The 25,681-nt window shown below is 49.3% G+C and overlaps 1 protein-coding gene across 1 annotated transcript; it reads right to left on the reverse strand.

Moving 5' to 3' along the window:
• Window positions 1–2,401: 2,401 nt before the first annotated feature.
• On the reverse strand, window positions 2,402–25,681 carry Ube2g2 (ubiquitin conjugating enzyme E2 G2). Its single transcript, XM_005070714.4, has 6 exons — window positions 25,385–25,681; window positions 16,895–16,930; window positions 16,758–16,803; window positions 6,980–7,098; window positions 5,023–5,163; window positions 2,402–3,939 (listed from the first exon to the last, which is right to left on the reverse strand). Exons 1-6 carry the CDS (start codon window positions 25,425–25,427, stop codon window positions 3,827–3,829), a joined length of 498 nt encoding a protein of 165 aa, XP_005070771.1. The 5' UTR covers window positions 25,428–25,681; the 3' UTR covers window positions 2,402–3,826.

The following is a 25,681-nucleotide window of genomic DNA, read 5'->3' on the forward strand; positions in this document are numbered from 1 at the left end:
AGGCAGGCGGATCTCTGTGAGTTCGAGACCAGCCTGGACTACCAAGCGAGTTCCAGGACAGCCTCCAAAGCCACAGAGAAACCCTGTCTTGTAAAAAACCAAAAAAAAAAAAAAAAAAAAGAGAGAGAGAGAGAGAGCTAGTCAGTAAGAAGCCCTAGCCATCGGCCAACAATTTTATAATTAATATAAGTCTTTGTGTGCTTATTTGGGGCAAATCAGCTGCAGAACCAGGCTGGAAGAAAACTCCAGCAACAGGAGTCAGGTGTGGTAAAGCACACTTGTGATCCCAGCAGTAAGGAAGCTGAAGCAGGAGGATTGCTGAGAGTTTAAGGCTAGCCAGGAATACACAGGAAGACTGTGTCTCAGGAAGCAAAGTAACTCCTGTTTTCCTTGTTTGGTGTTTCTGTGTAACAGAACTAGCTCTGTAGATCAGGCTGGCCTCGAACTCACAGAGATCCACTTGCCTCTACCTCCCTAGTGCTGGGATTAAGGTCATGTGCCATAACCACCACCACCGTTGCCCAGCAAAAGCAAAATAACTTTCAACAGCCATCACCACACACAAACGGTTATCCCCAGAATTCACAGACAGAAACCCTGATGGTTTACAACAGAAGGCATCATGGCCACCCAGTCACCCGGCGTGAGGAAACAGGAATGGAGTGGAATAGGTGAGCGGGCCCCTTCCTGCCTGGTGACAGAGCTATTTGGGAAGACAGGGCCTGGTAGGAAGAGGAAAACCAATCACCAGGTCCTGCACATCGTAATGTTCCCCAAGCTGATAGGGCAGCCTCAGCCTCAGAGGGCTGGACACTGGTCCCCATCCCAGACACGTGGGAGGCCAGCCTTTGCCGGCAGCAGCCAGGAACCCGAGGTGCTGAGTCTGGGGTCAGAGGCCCAGCGGGCCAGTGTGGGCAGCAGGGATGACACAGTGTGGACGAGAGTCAGTACAGAAGCAGCACATGGGAAGGCAGGCATCCCCTGAGCGGCAGCCCAAATGCCTAGCACATGGGAAATGGGCCAACAAGTGACACAGACGGCCTTCGAGAGGGGACACGTTTCCTTGGTGCTCAATGCAGGGCCTGGAGGCTGTAGCTTCTCTAATACGGGCTGAACTTGCAGGGTTTTCTTATGAACACACGCCGACCCCTCCTGACGTCACCAGATCGCCAGCATCAAACAACGGTGGATGCAAGGGGTCTGGGCGAGTGGCTAAGTGAAAATGTGACTGCCTAGGTTCCTGCCTCCGTAAGGAGGCCCCAGTGTGTGAACCCTTGATCAGTGTGAACCCTGCCCAGTGTGGGAGCACAATCTACAGGTGCCTCTGGCCCCATCATGCCAGCACACAGGGCTGACCTTCTAAGGAAGAGTCCAGCCTACCAGACGACCTCAGCCCAACCATGCTAATTCATGTGCCCCGCCCCACCCCACGGGACAGGGTTCCCAGAACTGTACCCCCTCAGCCCTTACAGGAGGCCTCCGATGTATGAATGTGGGCATCTACAGTCCAGCCAAGCAGTGCGAGCAGGCTGTGCCTGTGGCAGGTTCTAACCAAGTCACCAGTGAGCGCTCACACCTGCAGACGTCACTCTGGCAGCTGGTGGCCCCGCCTGGGGATCTGAGCAGGGATAACTCAGACCACCGGGAGTTGTGGAGGTGTGCAGGAAGGAGACGGAGAAGGACGCCCCAACCACCCAGGGAAGGAATGGCTGGCAGCACCTGGGCAGCGCCAAACCCAGGCTCAGCCAGTGGCGGGAGCCGCCTCCCCCGGGTAGAAACGGCGCAAGCGTCTACCCAGAGCAGCAGTAAGCAGCACTCCCCGGGAGCCAGAGCAACAGGAACACGAAGGCTGACCATTAGTAGGGTCTACCAGAGGACCAAGGCTCATTAAGTAACTTGATTCTAAGGCAGGTTCAGCAGCAGGTAACTGTGCCTTTGCAGCACTGCTTCCAGAATAAGCCACAATGGGGAGGCCTTTAACCCGGGTATTTAAGGGGCAGGGGCAGGGGCAGGCAGACCTAGTTCATGTCCAGCCAGTCTACACAGTGAGAGCAGGGAGATGCGGTGACATGGCAAGCAGCAGCTATGTGAACCTGAAGCACAGCCGTCTGACGCCTGCTAGTGACCACCCTGGACCCCTTGCTCACAAGACTGTTCACAGTTAAGAGATTAGCACACATTCAAATCCCTCACATCCCAGTTCGCAGGCTCCCGAATCCTGCCACAGACCTGTGCGAACCCCCAGCCCTGAGTAGACCAGAAAGAGGAGGAAAGGACACAGGAATAGAAGGAAACATGAAGAGAGCCCTTGGCACCCTCAGAGCTGCCTCCAACCAACTCCAGAAGGTGACCGAGGCTGAGGTTCCCAAGGATTCTATGAGAACACCACAGGAGAACGCTGTGGGGAAGGGATATACACTTTTATTTAACAGCAATTAAAGTCCACCACAGAAGAGGGACACCAGAAGATTCTTTTTTTTTTTTCATTTAATAAATACAAATGAATAAAAATACTTTTGTTTTGCAAAGAGACTGCCTGTCTTCTTCCCCAACTTGCCAGGGAGGCCTGAGGGTGGCAACATGCCCTGGGGCCACTCTGTGTGTTCAAGGCCACCTCTTTTCAGAGAGGGCTTCCTCAGTGGCCTACAAATACTATATTGGTACAATTCCCTTCTCCTGCACCTCCCAGCACCAACCTCTGCTGCATTTCAAATAGAAGGGGACTCCCTTGGAGAAGGAAAACATGAGGTCCCCACAGGCACCCAATGGAGCCCCAGAGCTGGAACTACTAACACCATGACACATGCGCAGTGCCAGCCACTGGCATGTGGGCAGGAAAAGCGGACGAGTGCCGCGATATCTGCTGCACGCCCCACAGATGGGCTGTACTCTAACAGTAGAAACTCATGTTTCAAGGCAACCTGTTTAGAAAAGGCCAAGCGTCCGCTGACACTGAGGATCTACCTGTCTGTTATTGCTTGTGGGGTCTGCTCGGGCACTGTCGCTCAGTGTGGTCCTGCTGTTTGAGACCCTCCACCCCTGGCCTGCACCACAGCCACTTCCCAGATCATCTAGTTCCAAATGTGCCCCTCTTCTGAGCACCTAGAGGCAGATTCCCTTCCAACCCTGACAGTGAAGAACAATTTGATCCTAGAGCTAAGCCTGGTGCCACCACGTGTATATACACAGAACCCCCAAGCGAGACCCACACTAGAGCTCTGGCGGTGCCTGCCTGCTCTAGTTCGCACCAGCAAGAGCAGCAGTCCTGGTGACCCATGTCCCCTCTTGTGAACCCATTTACAAAACATCCCCTGGAGGGGGCTACGGAGACTTCTGTGACGCACACAGCAAGCCTCTGTCACCATGCCAAAGGCAGCCTAGGCTTGTAAGTGCAAAGTGTCCAAAGAAGCTCAGAATGCCCCCTGGGACACCTAGGAACTGAGAGGCAGGAGCAACAGGCCCACACTGCTTTCTCCAAGGCCCCATGTCCTCAGAAGGAGCAGCACGGGTTATCCCAGCCCCTGGTGGGTGACAGAGGCAGGTCCTCAGCAGTGCAGGAGGGAGCAGAGCTGAGGACCCCGTGGCTGGGAGAGGTAGTGAGGACAGCCTGGACCCTCCCTGAGGCGCAGCAGGAGGAGCCCTTTGCAGCCCAGCAGCTGTCGTTATTCCAGTCATGATTTCAGGGGAGCTGCCTGTCGGGGTGGAAAGAAGGAACAAGAGATGCTGTGACTCCACAGTTGCCTGTGTCGGTGTCGGCCCGGCAGCACTGTTGCCAAGTGGGCTGGAGGACAGCGCTGGACTGCTCGGTGTGCACACAGGTGTGGCCTCAGAGCCCCAGAGACTTCTGTACGATCTGCTTGGCAATCTTGTAGAACTGCTCACGGTCATCCCGCCACATCTTGGAAGCATCTACATTGGCTCCACTCTCGTCATTGGGCTCTGAAAAGAAAGGGAACTGTGAATAACCAGAAGCAGCTTGGCAAGAACCTCCTTTTCATCTCAGAGCACCACGGACCCTTCACGGGTCATTCTGCGTAGCAAAGAGGACTTCCAACACCAGGGCATTCTGCCTGAGGAAGGGAGGCTCAGACTGGCACATGCAGGGCGCTGACCCCCAAGTCAGCAGCCAGTCACCCCTCCTCCCACACACCCCAAACTTCCCTTGACTGAATCCTGCTCCCTTCGTACAACCCTGGACACTGCACCCTGGTGCTCAGGTCAGCAATACAATGTAAGAGGAAGCCGTGTGCCGCCATTAGCCATGTGACTTACTAGAGGCGCATACAGATGAGGTAATAAAAGAGCGGTTTACTACACCGCTGACCACACCCACTTTAGGCATGACTAAAGACGTATACAGACAGACGTAAAGACATATATGGACATAGGCGGCTCATCTGTATGTGCCTCTAGTAAGTCACATGGCTAATGGCAGCACACGGCTTCCTCCTACAATACAAGTCCTCACACACCAACTGAGGGGAGTCTGAGGGCCTGCATCCTACAGCCCCTCTGAATCTACCCATTCTCTTGGCCAGGAGTGTCCACATGTCTGAATACCAGACTAAGCAGTCGAATGCTTTTTCCTATCCCAATCCTCCACCCACCAGATCCACACAGATGGTCTTTCTGCGGCCAAAGTGCAGAATGTGGCAACCAGTACAACTACCCACTAGGCTCACTGCTATGGCTCCTGCCCCTGCCCAGCTGACCCTCAGCCCCAGATGCCTTTCCTTCCCACCTCCCGTGTCTCCCAACTCATTCCACAGAGGCCAAGAGAAGTGCTTCTGCAGGTCAGATTTACTGCACTGGCCAATAACTGCTGGTGCATTGGCAAGTTCCTTGAAAGTATGGGACCTCACACTGGGTGTCTGTTGTACTGAGTATTATACCTCTGTACTATGACACATGGCAAATTGTGTCAACAACCCCGTATGGCCTGTATGGCCTGTAATCATGGAGGGATGCTCACACTTGGGAAAGTACAGACTGCTACAATAACAGAACCGTGCACAGGCTCACCTGCCAGCATGCTCACCACCGAAAGCAGGATCTTCTCTACACTCTGCACAGGGCTCCACCTCTCCGCACTGCTCTCATAGCCCATGGGATCATCGCCTGGGGCATGCAAGATGGAGATGCAGACTCTTCCATCAGGATAGACTGCGAAAGTCAGAGGACGCCACGTGAGCCCAGATAGTGCCACTGTCCTGGGGAAGCTCTGCAGAGGCCCCGCTGTTTGCACAGCAGTAACAGGACACTTCCTGGTGGCACACATCCCAGAGAGGCCTACCAGCAGCAGGCCAGACCTGTCAGGGACTGCTCAGGTCCTGTGGTCACAGCTGACAAGGAGGCTTAGGACCAGGTCTACCTAGCACTAACTAGTCACAACTAGATTCCACCTTGTAGTGGATTTCTCTGAGCATTGCCACTAAAAGGAGTAAGTGAAAGGTGAGCGGACAAATACTCCAAAACTCAACTACCCAGAAATGGAGTCCTCACAGGACTCTGCAGAGCAGCTTTGGACACAGCCCTAACAGCTGGCAGGACCACCCCACCCCCTTCTATGTCCATGTGGCTAGAGTAGAGGCAAGGCAACTGAACCAAGTTCAGAGAGGGGGTGGGCATGTAGTAACACACCCAGTTACAATAAAAAGACATCAGTCTGGGCTGGAGAGGCAATTCAGTGATTAAGAGCACTGACTGCTTTTCCAGAGGACCAGGGTTTGATTCCCAGCACCCACACAATGGCTCAGAACTATCCTTAACTCTTAACTCCTGGGGATCTGACTGAAGTCTTCTAGCTTCTGTGGGTACCATGAACATGTTACACAGGCATACATGCAGGCAAAATACCCATACACATTACATAAAATGAAATAAATTTAGAAAAATACTAGTGTCAAATAAGTAAATGTTTTATTTTAAGTAGAATATCCTACTTGAATTTCTGCTCCAGCATCAGATTTTTAAGATCTGGATTATTAGTGGCAATAAAAATCTTTTGCAAGAAGGAACATCACTCTAAATGCCATTATTCAAAATTAACACATTGCCCCATTTCTCTTATGAAAGCTGGACATACTGACACACGCATGGAATCTAACCCTTGGGAGACCATCCTGGGCAATGTGGACCCTGTATCAAATTTCCCTTATATATAATAACTACTTACAAAAGGAAGAAATAAAATAAGTAAATAACCCTAATCAGAAGAGTCACTGGCAACATTATTGTGCCCCTTCCACACATCTCACACAACTTGTTTTCCAAAGAAAAAATTCACAGCACTATTGGGTCCTGACTTGACACTAAACTTAGGTGCATCCCCTGCCACCTTTATGGATTCTTAACATGTCTTCAGTGTCTACATTCAGCCTAACTGCAGCATTCCCTTAACTCTGCTGTAGGAAGACTGGGCTGGCTCCAATTTCTTAATGTGCATGAGTGTTTTGCTGTATGTGTGTCTGTGTACCACAAGACAGTCTGGTTCCAGAGAGGCCAGCAGAGGGCATCAGATTCCCTGGAGCCTTGGTTGTGAGCAACCATGTGTGTGCTGGGAACCAAATCCAGGTCCTCTGCAAGAGCAGCAAAAGTGCTTTTAACCACTAAGCCACTTCTTTAGGTCCAATTCCAATTTTCCACCATTAAAAATGACACTGTGACAAAAGTCAATGTAGGCCACAAAGCACTCCAGGCCTGAAAGTTCTAATCAGCCCATCAATGCAGGATGGCTGGGCCAAATAGCTAGTGTTAGGTTCATACAATTTTTGCTCCCTTACATTAAGCTTGACCTTCAAAATGGAAATCCTGGTGCTCACACCATAACTGACTTGCCACAGTTTAAAACCTACCAGCCATCATAGAAACCTGTGTGCAGTACTGGCATGCTGCATCCCAGGATCCTGCAGGACTCCCCTGCCTCGTATTAGCAATGCAGCATTCTGCTGCCTCGTCAACCACAGTCAGACACACTTACTGTTGGGATGGAACATCTCACAGGTGAATCTCATCTTGGGAGGACTCAAGGGGTAGTCAAGTGGGAAACTCAGGATGGCAGGAAAAACACCAAACTCAAAGCAAGTGTCTTCAGGGCCCCTGCAAATTAGGAAATAGACACAACTGCAACACCAGTCATGACTCAGAAGTGAGAGAAGGCTACCATCACTGCTTAAAAGGAGCATGGAAAAATCTAAACGACTGCTGTTTTTCTCTCACTGAGAGCTGTCTCAGCTGTTGTGGACCTGAGGTACAGACACAAGGCCCAAGCACAGGCAACAGAGTTGCACCACGGAGAAGAAACTCTAGCATACTGCGGTCCTAGGAAGGTGTCTGTCAGCGGACGGTCCAGCTCCTGTTCGGATCAAGGTATGCACTGTAGCAGAGAATGATCAAGAGTCTGTGCACAGCGACGAGGAGCTAAGGAATGCGTTTCAAAGGATATTCTGCATTTCCCCATGTGCCTAAGACGTGATTTACAGCTATCACACAGAAAGGACACCTGACCCTCAATTTATGCTCAGTGGAAAGAAGCCTAGGCTATAGCAAACCCTCCTGGCCCTAAGACTCCAGCCTGCACCCAGTCAACTCCTAGTATATACACAGAAGAATGCGCCGAGCCATGACAGGAGTCCTGTTGAGATCCTACAGCCTTAGATGATGACTGAGCCCTGAAGGCAGGGAAATAGGAGAGGGGTACCACCAAAGACCAACCCCTCCCTCCCTTCCAAATCTCACTAACAGGACCCGTATCAGCAGCTCAAGGCTGTGGATGTTCTCCACTACATAAACTTAGGAGGCAGAGGCTGGCTGACAGCTTCCGACACTAGCCTGGGAGAGCTCACCCTGGAATGGCCAGCATACCAGGGAAAAGCAAGCCCTGTGCTATTCACACGTGAAAGAACTGGGCCCTGAATTAACAGTCCTGAAGCAGGCGCAGTGGCGCACACCTTTAATCTCAGCACTCAGGAGGCAGAGGCAGGCGGATCCCGGTGAGTTCCAGGCCAGCGTGGTCTACCAAGCTACACAGAGAAACCCGGTCTTGAAAAATCAAAACAAATACATAAATAAACAGCTGTGCCTCCCTGTGACAGCAGGGCTAACACAGAAAAAAAAAAAAAAACCCAGGGATAAGTACCCAGACTTCCACAGAGAGGAAATGAGAAGATATTGATTCAAAAGCCATCTTTACTTACTAGAAAAGATTTTCTCAAGACACAAATTTAGCTAGGTGTAGTGGTACCTAATGTCTAGGGCAATCTGATCTACACAAGATCTTGTCTCAAAACAGCAACAACAAGCAGTGGGTTGGGGAGGGGTGGCTCAGTGGTTAAGAACACACATCGCTCTTCCCAAGGACCCAGATTTGATTCTCAGCACCATACTGGGCGTTCAAAGCCATCTGTAACTCCAGCTACAGGGGGATCCAACTCCTCTGGCTTCTGTGGGCACTTGTACTTATGACTTGAATACCCACACACACATACACTTAAAAATAAAGTTAAATCTGGGGGGAAGAGGGAAGCTAGTAAGGGGCAGGGTAAAAAGCGCACTCTATAGTTTGCTGTGCAAGCATGAGACCCGGGACTCAAGCTCCAGAACTCACGTAAACAGACAGGCGTACACACCTGTGACCCCAGCACTGGCCAGGTGGAACTAGGGGAATTCCCTAGGCTCACTGGTCAGCTAGCCTCACCAACTCAGCAAATTCCAGGCAATGAAAGTCCCTGATGAACAGCTGAGGCTGAGCTTGTGCCTTCACATGCATATGGCACAGATGTGCATCTGCATGTACACACGTATACACGCACATACATACTATTCCCACAGATGTGCATCTGCGTGCACACACGTATACACGCACATACATACTGTTCCCACAGACGAAACACTACAAAAAACACAAACATGTTTAAAGTTTTGATAAAGTTATTTTAGATCAGTGATACATGGATCTGTAAAATACTAGCTGCACTATTTATCTCCACAATTAAGAGAGCAAGAAAAAAACCTGATTTCGTTTGCAGTCACACCCAGGGCTTCGAAAGAACAATGCAGTGTCTTGTTAAGCCAAGTTTTTTTCTCAGTGACAAGCCTTGACTCTGGAAAGCGATCCTGTGCTACTTCAAAAACAAGAGTGAATAGCTCTTCTCCTTGGAGGGATGACATGCTGCTTGACAGTCCCCTGGGGTCCTGGCACCAGGCCAGGCCAGAGGATGCCCTGGGAAGCAGCAGCACAGTCACCTTCACAGGGTGTGGTCCAGTTGAGCTTCCCTCTCTCATGCTGCAGGGGCCTGGATGGACCCGAGTTTCCGCCCTCTCGTATGTCAGAGCTGTCTAGCACTATGGAGACAATTGCCACCTATCAGCACTCCTCGTCCTTCTGAATTAAAGAGGTCAAGGGGACTGACCTCTTTTACTATTAAGCAAAGCCGGGAGACACACCATGTAGTCTATAAAACTGCAATCAGAAGGCTGGACAGTCACCATCTTAGAAGTAATCCTGCTAGCCAGGTGTGGTGGTGCATGCTATTAATTAGTCCCACCACTTGGGAGGCAGAGGCAGGCGAATCTCTTTTGAGTTCAAGGCCAGCCTGATCTATATGGAGAGTTCCAGACCAATCAAGGGAACGTAATAGAGAAATCCTATCTCAAAAGGAGACAGAGAGACAGACACGGACAGATAAGACTGAGACAGAAGATACCCTGAAAGGGCCTCATTACGGCTGGCACCTCTGAGTCTAGAGTGAGAAAAAATGGGTAGTGTCCTTGGAATGAGCTACATGGCATTTGCTCAATGCTTTGATAACAGGTCTTTGTTTCTCATAATAGGGCTTTCTTTAAAAAGAAAAAAAAAAGTCTCCTGGGTTGTTCATAGCATCAGAAGCATGACCCAACATTTCCTCAAGTGCGCCCACATCTTAAATAGCAAAGCTGTTTGCGCATACTCAGGCATACTGCTGGTTTAAACTGGGCTTTCTTTCTCTTTTCCAGCAAGCCTGCCGCTTGAACAGGTATGCAGGTGGCAAACTGTGCAAGGACATGCCTGCCAAAGGTGGGAAATGCCACAGAGAAGCTTCCTGCCAGAACAGAGTCAGAACCAATAACTTTGGGGCAAGCTTCACTCCACGTTTCTGGGAGTGAAGACCCTCACCCCCAAAACAGGAAAGGAGACAACACCCGAAGTGCACATGCGCGCAACTCCTGGCTTCTTGTCTGCCAGAGAATAGATGTGGAAGAGTGACTGTCATTCCGCCCCCCCCCCCAAAATGAAAGGCAAACTTCTGGCTGGAGGTTTACAGAGTGCTGCTGCTGTGGCGTGAGGAGGACAGGCTGCTGAGTTAGCCTTGACACCTGGAAGGCAGAAGGTCAGAGCAGCCCCCGATGCTGCAGCTGTCTGGCCCCGCTTGCCACTGATTCTGGGGCAGGAGAATGTTAGAGAAGCCACTTTGCCGATCTTTTTTTTTTATATTTTATTTTCCAGTTTAAATTTAGATAAGAAACGAGGTTGCTTCAAAAGTCAGTTCCAGGTCTCTCTCCCATTCCCTCCCCTCCTCCCGTGCCCTCTACCCAACCCCCCCCCATTATCCCCTCATTCCCCCAGGGAGGGTGAGGCCCTCCATGGGGGTGTCCATAGTCTGTCATTTCATATAGGGCAGGGCCTAGACCTTGCCTATCTCTTTATGAAGGGTCTCAGCAGATGACAGACTGCCTCACACCACTATAATTGATGAAGTGTTAGAATAACAGACTGCCCTCTCTTTGGAACTCAGAACCACAGCTGAATTACTAAGGATGCTGTCCACAGCATACAAAATCAGTGGACAGACCCCCCACACCTTCCCCTATAGCCTGCAGGCCCCTCAGCAACAGCCTGCAGGAGTGTTCCCCTCCACAGTTCAACAAAGGCTGCAAGCGTCACACACCTGGCCACACACTGGCCTGATGGGAGTTGCTGGCTAGGCAGCAGAGATCACCAGAGACATGTCTGCTCCCAGGATGTAACACCTTGTTGGCAACAGGACACCTCCGTAGGAAGCTGTGACTAAGAAAAGGGTCCAATACACCTTTTCTATCCCAGCAACTTGGACAGAGAGGAACACCCTGATTCTTCTGTGGTATTCCAAAGATCCTTCCACTGCCTGAACCAGGGTAGTAACAAATAGGGCTTGTTCTACATTGTAATTTCAGGTCAACTCTGTCCAAAGGAGTCACGGTCACATCCTAATATTTTTGCAATAGAGACACTGCTAAAAAACTTAAACACCCTCACTTGTTTGGAAGGGCACTTAGAGCTGTATAACTGCACAGTGAATTCTGACACAGAGGATCACTGTCTAACATAAATGCTGGAAACTGTCCTGAGGTTCTGCAAGCTTTCCTGTGTGTGTAAGCACACAGCCCTAGCAACAAAACTGGATTACTTTAGTTAAAATTGTATCATGGTATACGATTGATGATGAGAATGACGTTCTCGTGGCTGAGATTCCGAAAACCCTGGATAAGCAAACACCCCACACTTGCTGACTGGACAGAGCACAATGTTAATCAGGCAGCAGCATTCTACAAACTGATCTGAGGAATCCACAAACCCCAGCAGGAATACTGCACAAAACAAAACGTGTACGGAAATTCACGGCACTTCTGGAACAGCCAGAAGTCTAACAGAAAGAACGAGGTGGGGGGGCTCGTATTTGCCAGCTGTAGAACTAAAGTCGCAGCAACCAGACGTGTGCGTGGCAGAGGACGGGCACAAATCAATGCACTGGGAAGGCTAAAACTAATCACGGGTTATATTGATTTTTGACACAGATGCCCAGATTACTCAATGGGCAGATTCAAGAAAAGGTTCTGAGGCAGGTGGATGGACAGAGAGTGAAGGTTGGCTCCTACGCTTTATTCCTTACATAAAACTATCGAGACAGGATCAAAGGTGGAAGTGTGGAGAGCTTCAAGCTACTGGGATAATTACCACTGCTCGTCGATTTTCCAAGATCTTCGATCTGCTGGAAGAGAAGCCTCTGGTCTGCCTGTGAAGGACTGTCTGGATTAGGTAAATGAGATGGGAGACCCACCCCGTCAAATCAAAGAGGAAGTTAAGAGCACGTGTTGCTCTTACTGGGCCCCGGTTCAATCCCCAGCACCCACATGGGACGGTGGCTAACAACCTTGCCTGCATGGCCTCTCACCCTTGACCTGGTCATGGTGCAAGCACTGCAGGCTTTGATAATTGGGTCCTTGTGCGCAGATGCAGATAGATCATTGGTTGTGTTGTCAGTTTTCATCATGGTCACAAAATACCCAAGAAAAACAACTTAGGAGGAGGGAAGAGCGATTTTAATTCACAGTTCCAGAGGCTTCAGTTCATGGTCACGTGGGTGGATGCTTTTGGAGCTAAGGTGAGGTAGAATATGTTTGTGAGAGCCTATGCAGGAAGAAGCTGCTTATCTCATGGTGGCCAGACAGCAGGAAGGGAGGAGAGGAGTAGCCAGGGACAGGACACACCCTTTCAAAGTCACCCCCAGACCCATTTCCTCCAAGCAGGCCCCACCCTGCAACAGTCTGTTCAGCTATGAGCCTTACTCAATTCATCCAGCGGCTACCCATGGTGACCCAGTCACTTCGTTCCACTTCTTTGACTACACTTCAGGTTCCCTGGGCTCGTGTTACAGGTGTTGTGATCTGCCCCACATGGCCTCTTGAAACTGAACTAAGTCCTCTGCAAGAATAGCAAGTGCTTTTAGCCACTGAGCCAGACACCTTTCTAGCTGCTAAGCAGTTTTCTTTAATGAACCTTGCTTTAGCATCATATATAACCAAAGGTTAGAGGTTTTATAGGTGTAATAACTGTATTAGTTACTTGTCCGTTGCTATGATAAAATACCCTGACAAAAGCAACTTAAGAGAGAAGGCTCACACCTTTAATCCCAGCACTCTGGAGGCAGAGGCAGGCAGATCTCTAAGGCCAAGGCCAGCCTGGTCTAGAGAGTTTTCTAGGATAGCCAGAGCACAGGACCAAGGGGAAGAGGGGGGAGAGAGGCTTTATTTCCGGCTCACATTTTGAGGGTCTAGTCCATTACGGGGCAAGTTGTGGCAGCAGGAATGTGACGCAGCTGATCCCATTGAGTCCATAGTCAGGAAGCAGAGAGGATGAATGCGAATGTTCAGCCCCTCCCCTTCTAAAGGTTTATTTATATGTATGAGTGTTCTGTGTGCATGTGTGCATGAGTACCACATGTGACAGAGTGGAGGCCAGCGCAATTGGTTCAGTGTCAGGCTTCCATGAGGCAAGTGATGTCCAAAAGCACCAGAGACAGAGGAGGCCCTAGAAACCAGGAGAGTCTGAGGGAGAAGAGGCCCCCAGTCACGGAGAAATAAAAGCCCAGCCAGCTCTCTGCCAAAACAGCAGGGTGAGACAAAGCCACAGGAGGACAGTTAATTCCTTGATAGATGTTTTAAGAACATTTGTAAACGGCCTCTTGTTTGTAAAGGGTCTGGAACAGGACCAAAACCCACAAAGTCACTAGATCTTGAAGCAGGGGAATTCCACACTAATGCAAAAGCCTTATTCAAACACAAACGTGCTCTCCTGAAAATCAGTTGTAATTACTTTTTAAGACAGGTTTTCAAAATATTTGTTTAACTTATACTGTTTATCTAAAATTAGTAATAGTTAACTCAACAGACTTTTAACAATGCTTTTTAAAATCCATACTAGAGAGCTCAGCTGTTCTTTATTGAGCTCCTAAAGCCATCTACTGTGGACACAATGAGGCAGCATCTTCCAAATATCACAGGCTCATCAGGTACCCTGACCTCTGCAGGCAGCTGGCGTGCTGCTGTGACAGCCTGTGAGCAAGCACAGGTGTGTCTGTGTTGACACAGGACATGGCAGATGAAACACATCAGTTCGCACACACGATCACCTGCTTCTTTAAGAGCAAACAATGCCTGGGGAGAAGGCTGAGAGCCCTGAGTTTGATCCCCAGCACTGGAAAGTGAGTGAAAGAAAAGTAAACAGAGCTCCACCTGACATGGCCCCCAGCAATGACCTGGCTAGGGGTGGCAATGGCCGCAGGCCTCAGGAAAAGCAGCAGAATCCTCCTCTTACCTGGCTTCACCAACATCTGAAGCTAACAATCAGCAAATTCCAGAAATGATTCCTAAGTTTCAAATGACTTGCATTATAGAATATTGTCAATTTTTCTGTTTTGTTCTGTTTTAGGTTATTATTTGGTTGGTTTTTCAAGACAGGGTTTCTCTGTATAACAGCCCTGGCTGTCCTGGAACTCACTCTGTGGACTGTCGTTTTGTTTTGTTTGTTGTTTTTTAACTCTTTGGGAGCCCACCACCCAGTTCTGGAATAAACAAACAGACACTTATTCTTACTTATCACTGCCTAGCCTTAGCTTGGCTTGTTTCTAGCCAGCTTTTCTAATTAAAATATTCCGTTTCTCTTTAACTACCTCTTGCCTCTGAGCTTTTTGCCTTTTTTAAATTCTATATATCTTTCCTCTCTTCTTACTCCAAGGCTGGCAGTGTGGCTGGCCCAATGCATTCTCCTCTCCTCTTTTCTTGCTCCTCCTTGTTTCTCCTAGATTTTATTCTCTCTGCCTGGAAGCCCCGCCTATTTCTCTCTCCTGCCTAGTTATTGGTCATTCAGCTCTTTATTAGGCCAATCAGGCACTTTAGGAAGGCAAAGTAACACAGCTTCGCAGAGTTAAACAAATGCAACACATCTTTGCATAATTAAACAGATATTCCACAGCATAAATGTAACACATCTTAAACTAATAGGAGACACAAACTCACTTTGGAATAAGCCACACCATACTCAAGACCACAAACAGTGGATGGCCTGCAAGCCAGAGAAGGCAACAGAGAAATGAGAACCAGAAGTGGGGTGGAGGAGAAAGGAGGAAGAAACAGACACCTAGCGTCTCAAGTCTAATGCAGCTGTGGGAGGTCCATTCAGTCACCTACAGCTTTAACGGTCTTTTCCTGCTAGAAAAGCCACCCACACTATTGGAGGCAATTTCCTCACAATCACTGCATACTCTGGGAGACACTGCCCCACTGAAGCGTGTGGCAAGGGCAGGTCTTGTCGTTTCCCCCAATTCCTTTGCCTTGCTAAAAACTGTTAGATTACATTCCTAAAGCTAGCCACTAAGGTCCATTCCCTTATTTAGCCATTTCCTCCTCCTGAGACTACTACCAAGGTCCAGTTATCAAAGTATTGAAGTCCAGCATCAAAATCCCCTAATTTAATTTGGCTCACCTAATTAACATGCCCAATTAAATTTAAGTACCTCAGCCGGGCATTGGTGGCAAACACCTTTAATCCTAGCACTTGGGAGGCACAGGCAGGTGGATCTCTGTGAGTTCAAAGTCAGCCTGGTCTACAGAGCCTTCCAGGACAGCCTCCAAAACAATACAGAGAAACCCTGTCTCAGAAAAAAAAATTAAGCACTTCATCCTAACATGGGGCTTCCTCCCGTACCTTCATAAACCTCCATTTTCCTACGGGCCATGTCTGTCTCCTCTCTATCCAGTCTTTGTCCCCCCAGGACGAATACCCTGCCCCTCCCCCTTGTTCCTTTCCCTTCTTCCTCATTCTCTATCTCCTGTCTTTGTTTCTTATTCCCTGTCCTCTGTCCCCCTGGGAAAACAAATCTCCTTTGTGCTGAGAACCTGGCCTTGGGCATCCTGACTGGATACTCTTCCTTTTGGATATACATCAGTAAATAAACACACTGGTTGTTTTGTTTAGCTTCTGACCTTGGTTTCTGGTTTCTAAGTCCTTCTTGGGGGTCAGGTTTCAGCATTTAGACAAACTGCCCAGGCCAAGCCATAAAGAAATTCTCTGACTTAACTTTTCCCTTCTGCTTTCAGAAGAGTCTGGGCTCATGACCTTGAGAAAGTCATGTACAAAGGGAGCTCAAGTGACCAGCCAGGCCCAGCTGGGCCCCCACTTGGGGAACCAGTCACACGCACTGTGAACAGGCATCAGGGAAAGGAGACGGCGGCATTACAAGATGGGGTTGGAGTCTGCGGCCGGCCCCCGCGTGGCAGCTCATAGGAAGAACAAGGCCTCACCATGAGCTGCAACTGTCTGTGACTAGTTCCAAAGAATCGGACACCTTTTTAACCTTCGCAGGCACCAGGCACGCAGGCAGGCAACATGCTCATATTTCAATAAACAAAAGCTCTCTATAAGAAACTGCAAAGGTGAGGAAGTGTCTCCCTTCAGGGGGCTGCCATAATGATGGAATCACATGAACCCCGACTTCTAGCTAGTCAGAAGCTCCAGGCACTCAGACTTAAGACGAGGCCCGAAGAGAGACTGTCCTCAGGCTGCGGGACCCGCCACTCTCCAGACAGACAGTGTAGTGACTGTCCTGGGTGCCGCTCTGGTGGGGAGCTGTGCCCCACAGCTCAGGGGACACAGAAGCTCTCTGTGTCATCTACAGTGTGAAAGCAAAGGGTTAAGTAAGGCATTGTTTCTTCCTAACAGCCACACAGTAAAAACCAGCAACTTGAAACTACCCAGAGCTAATATGCCCAACTAAAGCTTTTATTGGTGCTCAGGACACACCGTCATCTCCTTTGGATTCAGGTTCACCTGGCTTCTGCCCAGAGAACAGCTGAGAGCTATAAGGCCCACTCCGGTCCAGTCAACATTTCAGGGTAAGAGAGTCTTAGGCCTACTTTCCAGTAAAGCATGGAAAAAAAAAAAGTAATTCACAAAATTAACTTACATGATCAAGGCCTCCCATTCAAAAAAATTCTCTTCATTCATGGGGCCTGTAGGGAAAGAAAAAATTCCACATCTTAATCGGAAGGGAACTTGGCCAATGGGAAGAAAAATCACAATTAAGTCACTCAAGTCCCTTACCTGCCACAATTCCTTCTGGAGGATTCAGGGTTAATTCTGTAAAGTTAAAGAACAGAGCCATTACCAGAGAGAAAGAGTGTTACACTGTCACTTAGCAAAGAACTTCGTGAGTCTCATCAACTAGATTACAGTGCACATTTCTTCCAAGAGGACAGTTCCCTGTGCCCTAATGAATGCCCTACTACACAGTCTCAGCTACTTACGGCCAGTCGCTGCCGAAGACCCAGTGGCATGGTGATTTGTATCTAGGTCATGTTCCGGTCTGGAGTGTGTCCTAGAAGTCAAGTGTTGGAAGCCAGGTAGCAGTACTGGGGTGGGGACGGACGTGACCTTTAAGAGGTGGGTGTGAGGTGGTGTGTGTGTGTGTGTCTGTGTAACACTGAGCAGATGACTCCAGAGTGGTTACAGAAGCAGCTAGCTGCTCTCTGGCTTCCTGCCCCAGGTGTGATCAAATCCTCACGTATAATCCTGTACTCAAGCCACTACAGTCACCACAACGGTGGCCACCACTGTCATCCTACAGACCCTGATCTTGTACTCTGAACTCCAAAAAATGTGAGCTAAGAGAAAAGAGAAATTCAAGACAGTGTCCCAGGATGGACTCTCTGCCTCACAAGGTGTACGTGTGTGTACCAACAAACAGTCCAGCGCAAATGAACACTTTAGCTTGACATAGCTAGTACCATACTAGACATTGTTTGGCAATGCCCGACAGATGAATATAACCTGTTTGAACAAACACCAAACCTGTGGACACACAAGGAAAAATGGTGGATGGGAGAAGGCAGCAGTCATCGGCGGACAAGTCTAACGCAGTAAGAAATCAGGACAGAATGCACTCTACCGTTTCAGTGCCAGGGAAATCAAGATGACAACAGCAAGTACACAAAAGACCCACAGAGCCAAATGGTAGTCTCTGAAAAAACAGAAATTAAGAAATCTCTGCCAAATGAGATTAAGGCAAAAGGACCAACACAAAGAATGGAAAGTGAGCATCTAAAGAAAGCCGCAGCCAGTGAGCAATGGCAAGTTGTTCCAAGTTGCTATGAGGTCAAGACCCACGTGTGAACTGGGTTCCTTCTGCACGCGTGCAGTTAGAAAGACAGCACATATGGACACAGAGACACGGAAACTCTAACAGCATCACAGCTAGACGGGAAGAGAAACAAAACACACAACAAACCTTAGCTTTACTTTAAAAGCCTCAAGGCAGGGAAATAGTGCCTGCCCTGCTGTAAGTTACACCTAGGAGGCTGAGGAAAGAAAAGCAGAAGGCTTGTCTCGAAAAACCAAAAAAAAGGAAAAAAAAAGAAAAGAAAAGAAAAGAAAAGCAGAAGGAAGAGAAGGTGGGGGAAGAGAAGTGGGGGGAGGGAGGAGGGAAGAAGGGGGAGGGGAGAGGGAAGGGGAGGGGAAAGGGAGGGGGAAGGAAGAGGGAAGGGCGCCCAATGGCACAGGCACACCCTGTCAGTCACATTCCCCACACAGGACACCATGGCAGACCCTGCCCAAGCTTTCTTTGGTTAGGGCTGTACACAATCTCACATCACCAACCTCTACAGTCTACTGAGGACACCGTGCAGACTTTGTTCACGTAACAGTAAGACAGTCATTCCCCGGGGTTGGGATGGCCTCGTTCCCTATAGGCTGAACTGTAGAAAAGCCTACAAAAGTAAAAGTCAACACCAGACCACCTTGAGGGCCTCTAATTATCACCCCAGAAAAGGAAAAAGGGGCTAAGTTGAAAGACATACAATGGAGGGAATTATTTCCATGGGCTGGAGAGATGGCTCAGAGGTTAAGAGCGCTGGATGCTCTTCCAGAGGTCCCAAGGTCAATTCCCAGCAACCACATGGTGGATCACAACCATCTGTAATGAGATCTGGTGCCCTCTTCTGACTAGCATGCAGGCAGAACACTGTATACTTAATAATAAATAAATAAAATCTTTAAAAAAAAAAGACCTGTTAAAAAAAAAAAAAAAAAGGAAAAGTTCTGCCACTGATGGCTCTGGCTGCCAAGCTGGATGACCTGAGTTTGAAGCCCAGGACCCACATGAAGGAGAGAGAGAACTGATCCCACAAGTTACCCTCTGACACACATGTGAATGTCATGTATGTGCACATCCACACCCCCAATACACACAAGTAAATGTAACTGGAAATAAAGGTGGGGAAAAGTGGAGAGATGTCTCGGCAGTTAAGAGAGTTCACCACTCTTACAAGGACCCAGCACCCACATGGCGGCTAACAACTGCCAGTAACTCCGCTTTCAGGGGATTCAACACCCTCTGCTAGCATTGTATACATGTGGTATAATTTAAAACATGCAGGCAAACACTCATAAGCATAAAGTAACACTAAGATTATTGGTTTTTTTTTTATTGTGAATGAGAGACAGGAAGATGCTAAGGAGAGGCCAGGCGAGGAGAAGGAACAAGAGGCTTTCAGTCAGATTGCACACACTTCAAGGACGGGAGGAGGCAGACGTGGGGAGGTCAAGTACCAGGATGGACGGCAGGAGCACACCCCTCCAGTCTCCCCGTGTCCCTTCACAGGGACAGATCAGGGTAAGTAGCAGAACCAGCCACCCAAACCTTTACACTCTCCGCCATCTGAAACCTAGTCCATCACCCCTGACTATATGAAAACAATAAATGAGGCAGATGAGTCTGAGCTGCTAAAATATGGGGCTGAGGAAGAGACTCAATGCTGTGGAACAATGGATACCTAGAGCAAAAACAGCAGAGCCGGATTCTTTGTGGGCAACCCCTCTAGGACTTCCCTGGGACACCACCGCCCCCTTAGAGAGAGAAGGGGAGGCCCAGCCTGCAGCTGGAGCGCAGCAATGCTGGGGATCTGGACTCTAGGCAGCCAGCGCCATACCACCCACTTTGCTACCCAGCAGTGACACCTGCTGGTCAGTGATGAACTGCAGTAAACAGCAGAAAGGCTTCAAAACAGGTGCACACGTGCATACAAAACCACGCAGTTCCCTGTTTACATATGTGCATACAAAAGCACGCAGTTCCCTGTTTACACACGTACATACAGAACCACCCAGTTCCGTTTGCTGATAATCATAATTTCAGAAGAGATAGCTATATCAAAACTTTTCAAAGAGTAGTCTCCGAAAACGGTAGAGCCACCCAGGTGGAGAAATAACTATGGTTCAAGTGAGGACACTGGACCAGTTCCTAATCCAACCTGTCTGTGTCCTTGCTGAAGCTAGGTAAACAGGCCTGTCCCACACCCTAACTCTGGAGATCTTGCCTTCAGGATTGCAAAGAAATCAGTTTCTCTTGCCTGTATTAGTCTAAGGCACTGCAGCTCTAGCAAACTGACCCAGCTGGAATACTCCCAGATAATACGTATAGGAACCCTGACTTCTCCCACAAAACTTTGAAATGGATTACAGATATTAACTGAAATACCTAGAAGAAATCCTAGCACCTCAACAGTTTCTCAAACAGACAAAGGCAAGAATGTTTTAAAAGTCAGAGTCACTGATTTTTTTAATCTGCTGTTTAAAAGCAGGATTAGGAGGAGGGAAGATGGCTGTGCACTTCAGAGCACTTGCTGCCCCTCAGAAGACCAAAAGCAAAGCCCAGCGCCAACGTCCCAGCGCCAGGGGATCCCACGCCCTCTTCTGGCCTCCATGGGGTCTGCACTACATGCACACAGATTTAATCTAAAAAGTTTTAAATTAAAGGAGCCACTGGGCTGGGGAGATGACACATGGAGTCAAGCCAAGAAGGGAAAATAGTTGCAAGGCAAATATCCAATAAAAGGCAATGTTAAAGTAATGTACAACCTAATGAAACAACACAACTTAAAAATAAACACTTTACACATTGCATCAAAAACGCCAGATGGTCAGTAAGCTTGCAATAACTCAGCACTATCAGTCAGTTAGGAAAGAGTTTCAAGTTAAGCCACTGGAGACACTAACACAAGCTGAACAGGGAGAAGGGAAAGCCAAAAACTCGGCAGAGTTGTGGAGCATCTGTGCTACGGAGAACAGACAGTGACGTCAAACAACTGGGCCGTTCCTTCTAAAACTAAACAGACGTTTATGCAAGAGAAATGAAGACAAGCACACGATGTTCACAGCAAGTTCATCACAGCCAAAACAGGGAACATTCCAACGGTCATCAGGAAGCAAATGTTTAAACAGTGTGGCCTGCCCATGCAACGGATTACCACTCTATATTAAAAGGAACGGCCTTGGACTAGAGAAGTGACTCAGCACTTATGAGCACTAGCTGTGCTCAGAGGACCCAGGTTCAGTTCCCAACACCAACACCTGGGCAGCTAACTACTGTCTGAAACTCCATTTCCAGAAGATCCAACTCCCTCTTCAGGCTTCTACAGACACCAGGCTCGCACATGGTACATAGACTATACACACAGAATAAAAAGAAACCTTTAAATAAGAAAAGCAACAGTCACCGCTCCCTTATCTGTGGATATTCAGCTCAGCAGGGGCGTCTGAAAATACCAAATGGAAATTCCCATTTTAAATGGTAATTCAGAGAACTACAGTGAGACCTCACTCCAGACTTCAATGCAACAGCTGGCACTGCCTGCCCTACCCCACCACTTGGTGCTGTAAGGGGGAGGGGACACTGCACCAATCCCACAGCACGGATACATCTCCCCACAACTGTGCTGGGCGCTGAGAAGTGCCAACACTACCATGAGTGAAAGCAGGTCAGTCCTGACTGGGAGGGGCAGATGGGCTTCAGGGCAGGCATTCTGAAGACACTATTATTCGCAGCCTGGATGTGACCCACACAAACACACAGGAGCAATCAAGAGAAAGACAGCCCTGTGCAAAGCCTGCCAGAAGCAGGCGATTCACACAAAAAGGCAGAGATGGCCTGTGTCCATGAACGGATGCTGCTACCTCACTCATGATCATCGGTGCACCAATTAAAAACACACCTACCGGACAAGATGAGGACCCGAAGGTTAGGTGTGAGTGAAAAGCCTAAGCAGACCTGGAGACTCTCAGCTGTGGCAGACACACATGACACACACTGGAAATGCCATGCCAAACGGCTTAGCACACCTAGTAAAACCGGCTGCTCATTCAGATGCTCCATGAGACTGAATTATACTCCAAATGCAAACCTGCACATGGGTACCAAGAGATCTTCAGAACTGCTCATGGCTGAGTACTTACGAAAATCAAACTGCAACTTAACTTCGGTGTCTACCAGCAGCAGAACGGGTGGATTCTGACTCACTCATTAAAAGAAACTCACTCAGCAAGGAGAGTGAACTGTAGCCACAAGCTCCAAGAGAAAGGTAACTGAGACACAATGCTGGGTAAGGGGTTCCCAGGCAAACTAACAGAAACACACGGTGTCTGATCTTTACTACAGACACACAAAAGAAAGCCATGCACTGTCTAGAGAGTGAGAGACAAACACAAAGAAAAGGGATAAGGCAGAGTTCAGGTGGTGCTGGGAGGAAGCGCGAAGAATCTAAGCCGCTGTTCACGCTCTATGTTGAGAGCACGGTCTCTGGGACACCATGTAACTCAGCTGGCCATTACTGTAACAAAATGCCTGAGATAATCACCTTACAAAGAGGAGAGCGCCTGCCTGTGAAAAGGGAGCCCATCACAGCAAAAGCACCAGGCATGGCCAGGAAACAGAGAGGAGGGCTAGTCACTGAGAGCAGATCCTTAGGGGGAGCACAGGGACCCCAGGCTTTCCGCTGCTTTTCTTTGGTGTTCTGGCCTCCAGGCAAACAGCTCTGCTGGCTTCATGGCCCTGCTATGCTGTACTGCCTCACATTCCAGTCCAGAGATGACTCACGGTACACACACTTGCTGCCAGGTCTGGCCACCTGAGCTCGAGCTTCCCAAGGAGCTCACAGAAGAAGGAGAGAACCGACTCCTGCCAGTTGTCCTGACTTCTGCACATGCACGTAAATACATAAAAATAACTGCAATTTTTAAAACACACAGAGCCTCCAAAGCCACAGAGAAACCCTGTCTCGAAAAACCAAAAAATAAATAAATAAATAAATAAAACACGCGGGACCGGTGACATTGTCTGGAATCGGGGTCTCAGCAGATGTACCAGACATAGAGAGCCTACTGAGCAGGTGGGGCCCTAAACCAACACTGCTGACTTCTCAAGTGTGAGAGATCTGAGTATCCTCACGCCCGGGAAAAGATGGCCACAGGAAGGTACAGGGGAGGAGGAGTTATACTTAACACTGCTCAGGAACCCAAGGCAGCCAGCACTCTGGAAAGCTGAGGGACAGAAAAGACTTCTTCCCCCAGAGACCACTCTGCCAAGGATCACAGCCCAGCCCACACCTAGATTTTTAATTCTACCTCCAAAATGTGAGATGGCTTCTGTTATGGTAAGCCATCCGGGTGGTGACACTGTTACAGCCGCCCTGGGCCATGGCTCCCCGTGTCTGTCACAGAAGAAAAGTTGTGAGGATATATAACAACACGAGGGCACACAACATTCTTGCAGTACCCGTATGCAAACACTTGATCCCCAGTACCCTATGCAAAAGAGGTGGCTTTATTTATTAAGTGCGCCTGTAACCCCAGAGCCGGAGACAAGCAGGAGGATTTCTGGGGCTAACTGGCCTGTCATTCTAGCCAAATTGATGAGCCAGGTTCAGTGACAGACCCTGTCTCAGGGGACAGAGGTGCGGAGTGACAGGGCAGGACGTCCACTATCCTCCTCTGCATGCAAAGGCACTTGTACAAGAACGAGGGCAGCAAGAGGGTAGGTTCAAGTTCTTTGCTGGCTCTTTTTGGTCTCATGAGCACAGGCCAATCGTTTTGCATCTGTTATTCAACTTCTATAAAATTTAAATTTTAAATTTATAGTTATAAATTTAAATATAAAACTAGGAGGCCTAAAATAAAAAATTTTAAAAAACACAGAGCTGAGAGATGACAGAAGAGATTAAGAGCACTTGTCCTTGCAGGAGATCCAGGTTCTAGTCCAGCACCTAGACAAAGGCTCGCAAGCAGCTGTAACTCCAGTCCCAGGGGATCTAACGTCCTCTTCTGACAATCACTGCCACCCTGACATGCATGTGATACACTTAGACATATGCAATCAAAACACTCAAACACACACAGTAGTAAAATTTAAACAATACACTACACCCGGAGTCATATCATCTCTCAATTCACAGCACAATCGGGAACGTTTGAACACCTACCCAAATCTGCCTACACCCTGGTCCTTCCCTGACCATTCCTGCCAAGTCTACCTAACTTTGGAGTACACTGTCCTAAACACAAGGACAAACCAGATGCTAAGCCATAAAAGAAAGGACACACTCGGCGGGACTTTATCGAATTACACCGACATGGGGGAGAAAAACAAAAACAAAAAAAACCATCCTCACTTCTCATGCTCAGTACTGATGGATGCATTTCCTGTCACTGTTGCCACAGTTTTAAACAATATCCATTGATGACCTCATGGTTTCCATGTGGCAATGGGTCTGGGCTCAGCCAGGACAGCTGGAGCAGTTTTCAGGGCTGCAGCCCAAGTCCATTCAAGTCGCTGGCACAACTCAGTTCCATATGGCTGTAACGCTGGTCCCAGACTGTCAGCCCGAGGCCCTTAGCTCGCGGCCCCTTTTCCCTCTCCCAAGCAGCTACCTCAGGTGGCACACTCTCCCCTGTGAACTCCTCTCTCCCTGTTTCAGGATCAGATCTTTTAAGCAAATTCTTTCCCTCTCCCAAACTTTTGATAATCCATGACCTTAACTGCAAACAAACTGGCAATATGGCTAAAATAATGTTTGAGGCTTTCATGAGGACGGAAGATGGGAAATATAATTTTCTCCAAAGTGAATACCCTTGGGAAACTAAGTTCGGCAAGGACAGCCAAGTACAAACTGCTAGCGCTTGGATGCCTGTCCCAGAGCCTGAATGCTGGTGTTTTTGTTTGTTTGTTTTTGTTTTGTTTTGTTTTGGTAAAAGAGATGATGTTCTAAGCCTAGAAACGAGGCTGAAAAGTAAAACAGAAACACAGACAGATCCGGATGAAAGGAAATGGTCTTCACAAGCTGCGGAGCTCGTGTCCAGCCGAAGCCAACTCTCACGGGTGGCGTGGCCGGCCGGAGGTTTAAGTCCTTATTTTGCTCACTTTCAACTTTCTCCCCAAACTCAACGCCACCTCATGACCACCTTACAGGGACTACCGGATCCTCGCTGAGCACCGCCCCGCAGCATCAGCTGTCGGGAGGACAGATGCGCAAGCCCACAGGGACCCGGGGACCGGGTCGGGGTCGCAGGACCCTGACCGCGCTGGGCGAGCCAGCATCTGAGCGCAGGGCCTGCCCCGCTGCAGCCGGCCGGAGCGCGCAGGCGACAGCGACAGCCCGGCCTTCCGCATGCGGGCTCACACCCCGCCGGGCCAGCGTGAGCGTGGCCGGGGGACGCCGCGGTAGGCTACGGGGAAGGGGACGGGAAGGCGGAAGCCGCCCCACTCACGCTTATACTCGGCCATCAGCCGCTTCAGCGCCGTCCCCGCCATACCGCGGAACCTGCGTTCAGCAGCCTCGCCACATCCGCGCCGGTCCCGCCCGCCTGCTCCGACGTCCACGGCTACTTCCGGGGCGCTGCCTCGGACCACAAGTGCGTCCGGGGCGCACGCAGGTGACGTGGCGTGGCGACGTGGTGCGAGACCGAGGCCGGATGGGGCGCGCCTGGCGCTGGCTGCTTCAGCCGGGGCAGGGCTGACGGAGCTCGGGTTCCAGACCCACGTTGGCCGGCCTCACCCTCAGCGCC

Source organism: Mesocricetus auratus, unplaced genomic scaffold, assembly GCF_017639785.1.
Source record: "Mesocricetus auratus isolate SY011 unplaced genomic scaffold, BCM_Maur_2.0 Super-Scaffold_100027, whole genome shotgun sequence".
In the NCBI taxonomy this organism is placed as follows: Eukaryota; Metazoa; Chordata; class Mammalia; order Rodentia; family Cricetidae; genus Mesocricetus; species Mesocricetus auratus.

Excerpts from the sequence above, each read along its gene's own strand:
- Ube2g2 (XM_005070714.4), bottom strand. The coding sequence starts at position 25,427 with ATGGCGGGGACGGCGCTGAAGCGGCTGATGGCCGAGTATAAGC. Across the intron at positions 16,804-16,894 it reads TCCAGAAGGAATTGTGGCAG|GCCCCATGAATGAAGAGAAT; the intron begins GTAAGGGACTTG and ends CTTTCCCTACAG. Across the intron at positions 3,940-5,022 it reads GGTGGTGAGCATGCTGGCAG|AGCCCAATGACGAGAGTGGA; the intron begins GTGAGCCTGTGC and ends CTTTCTTTTCAG.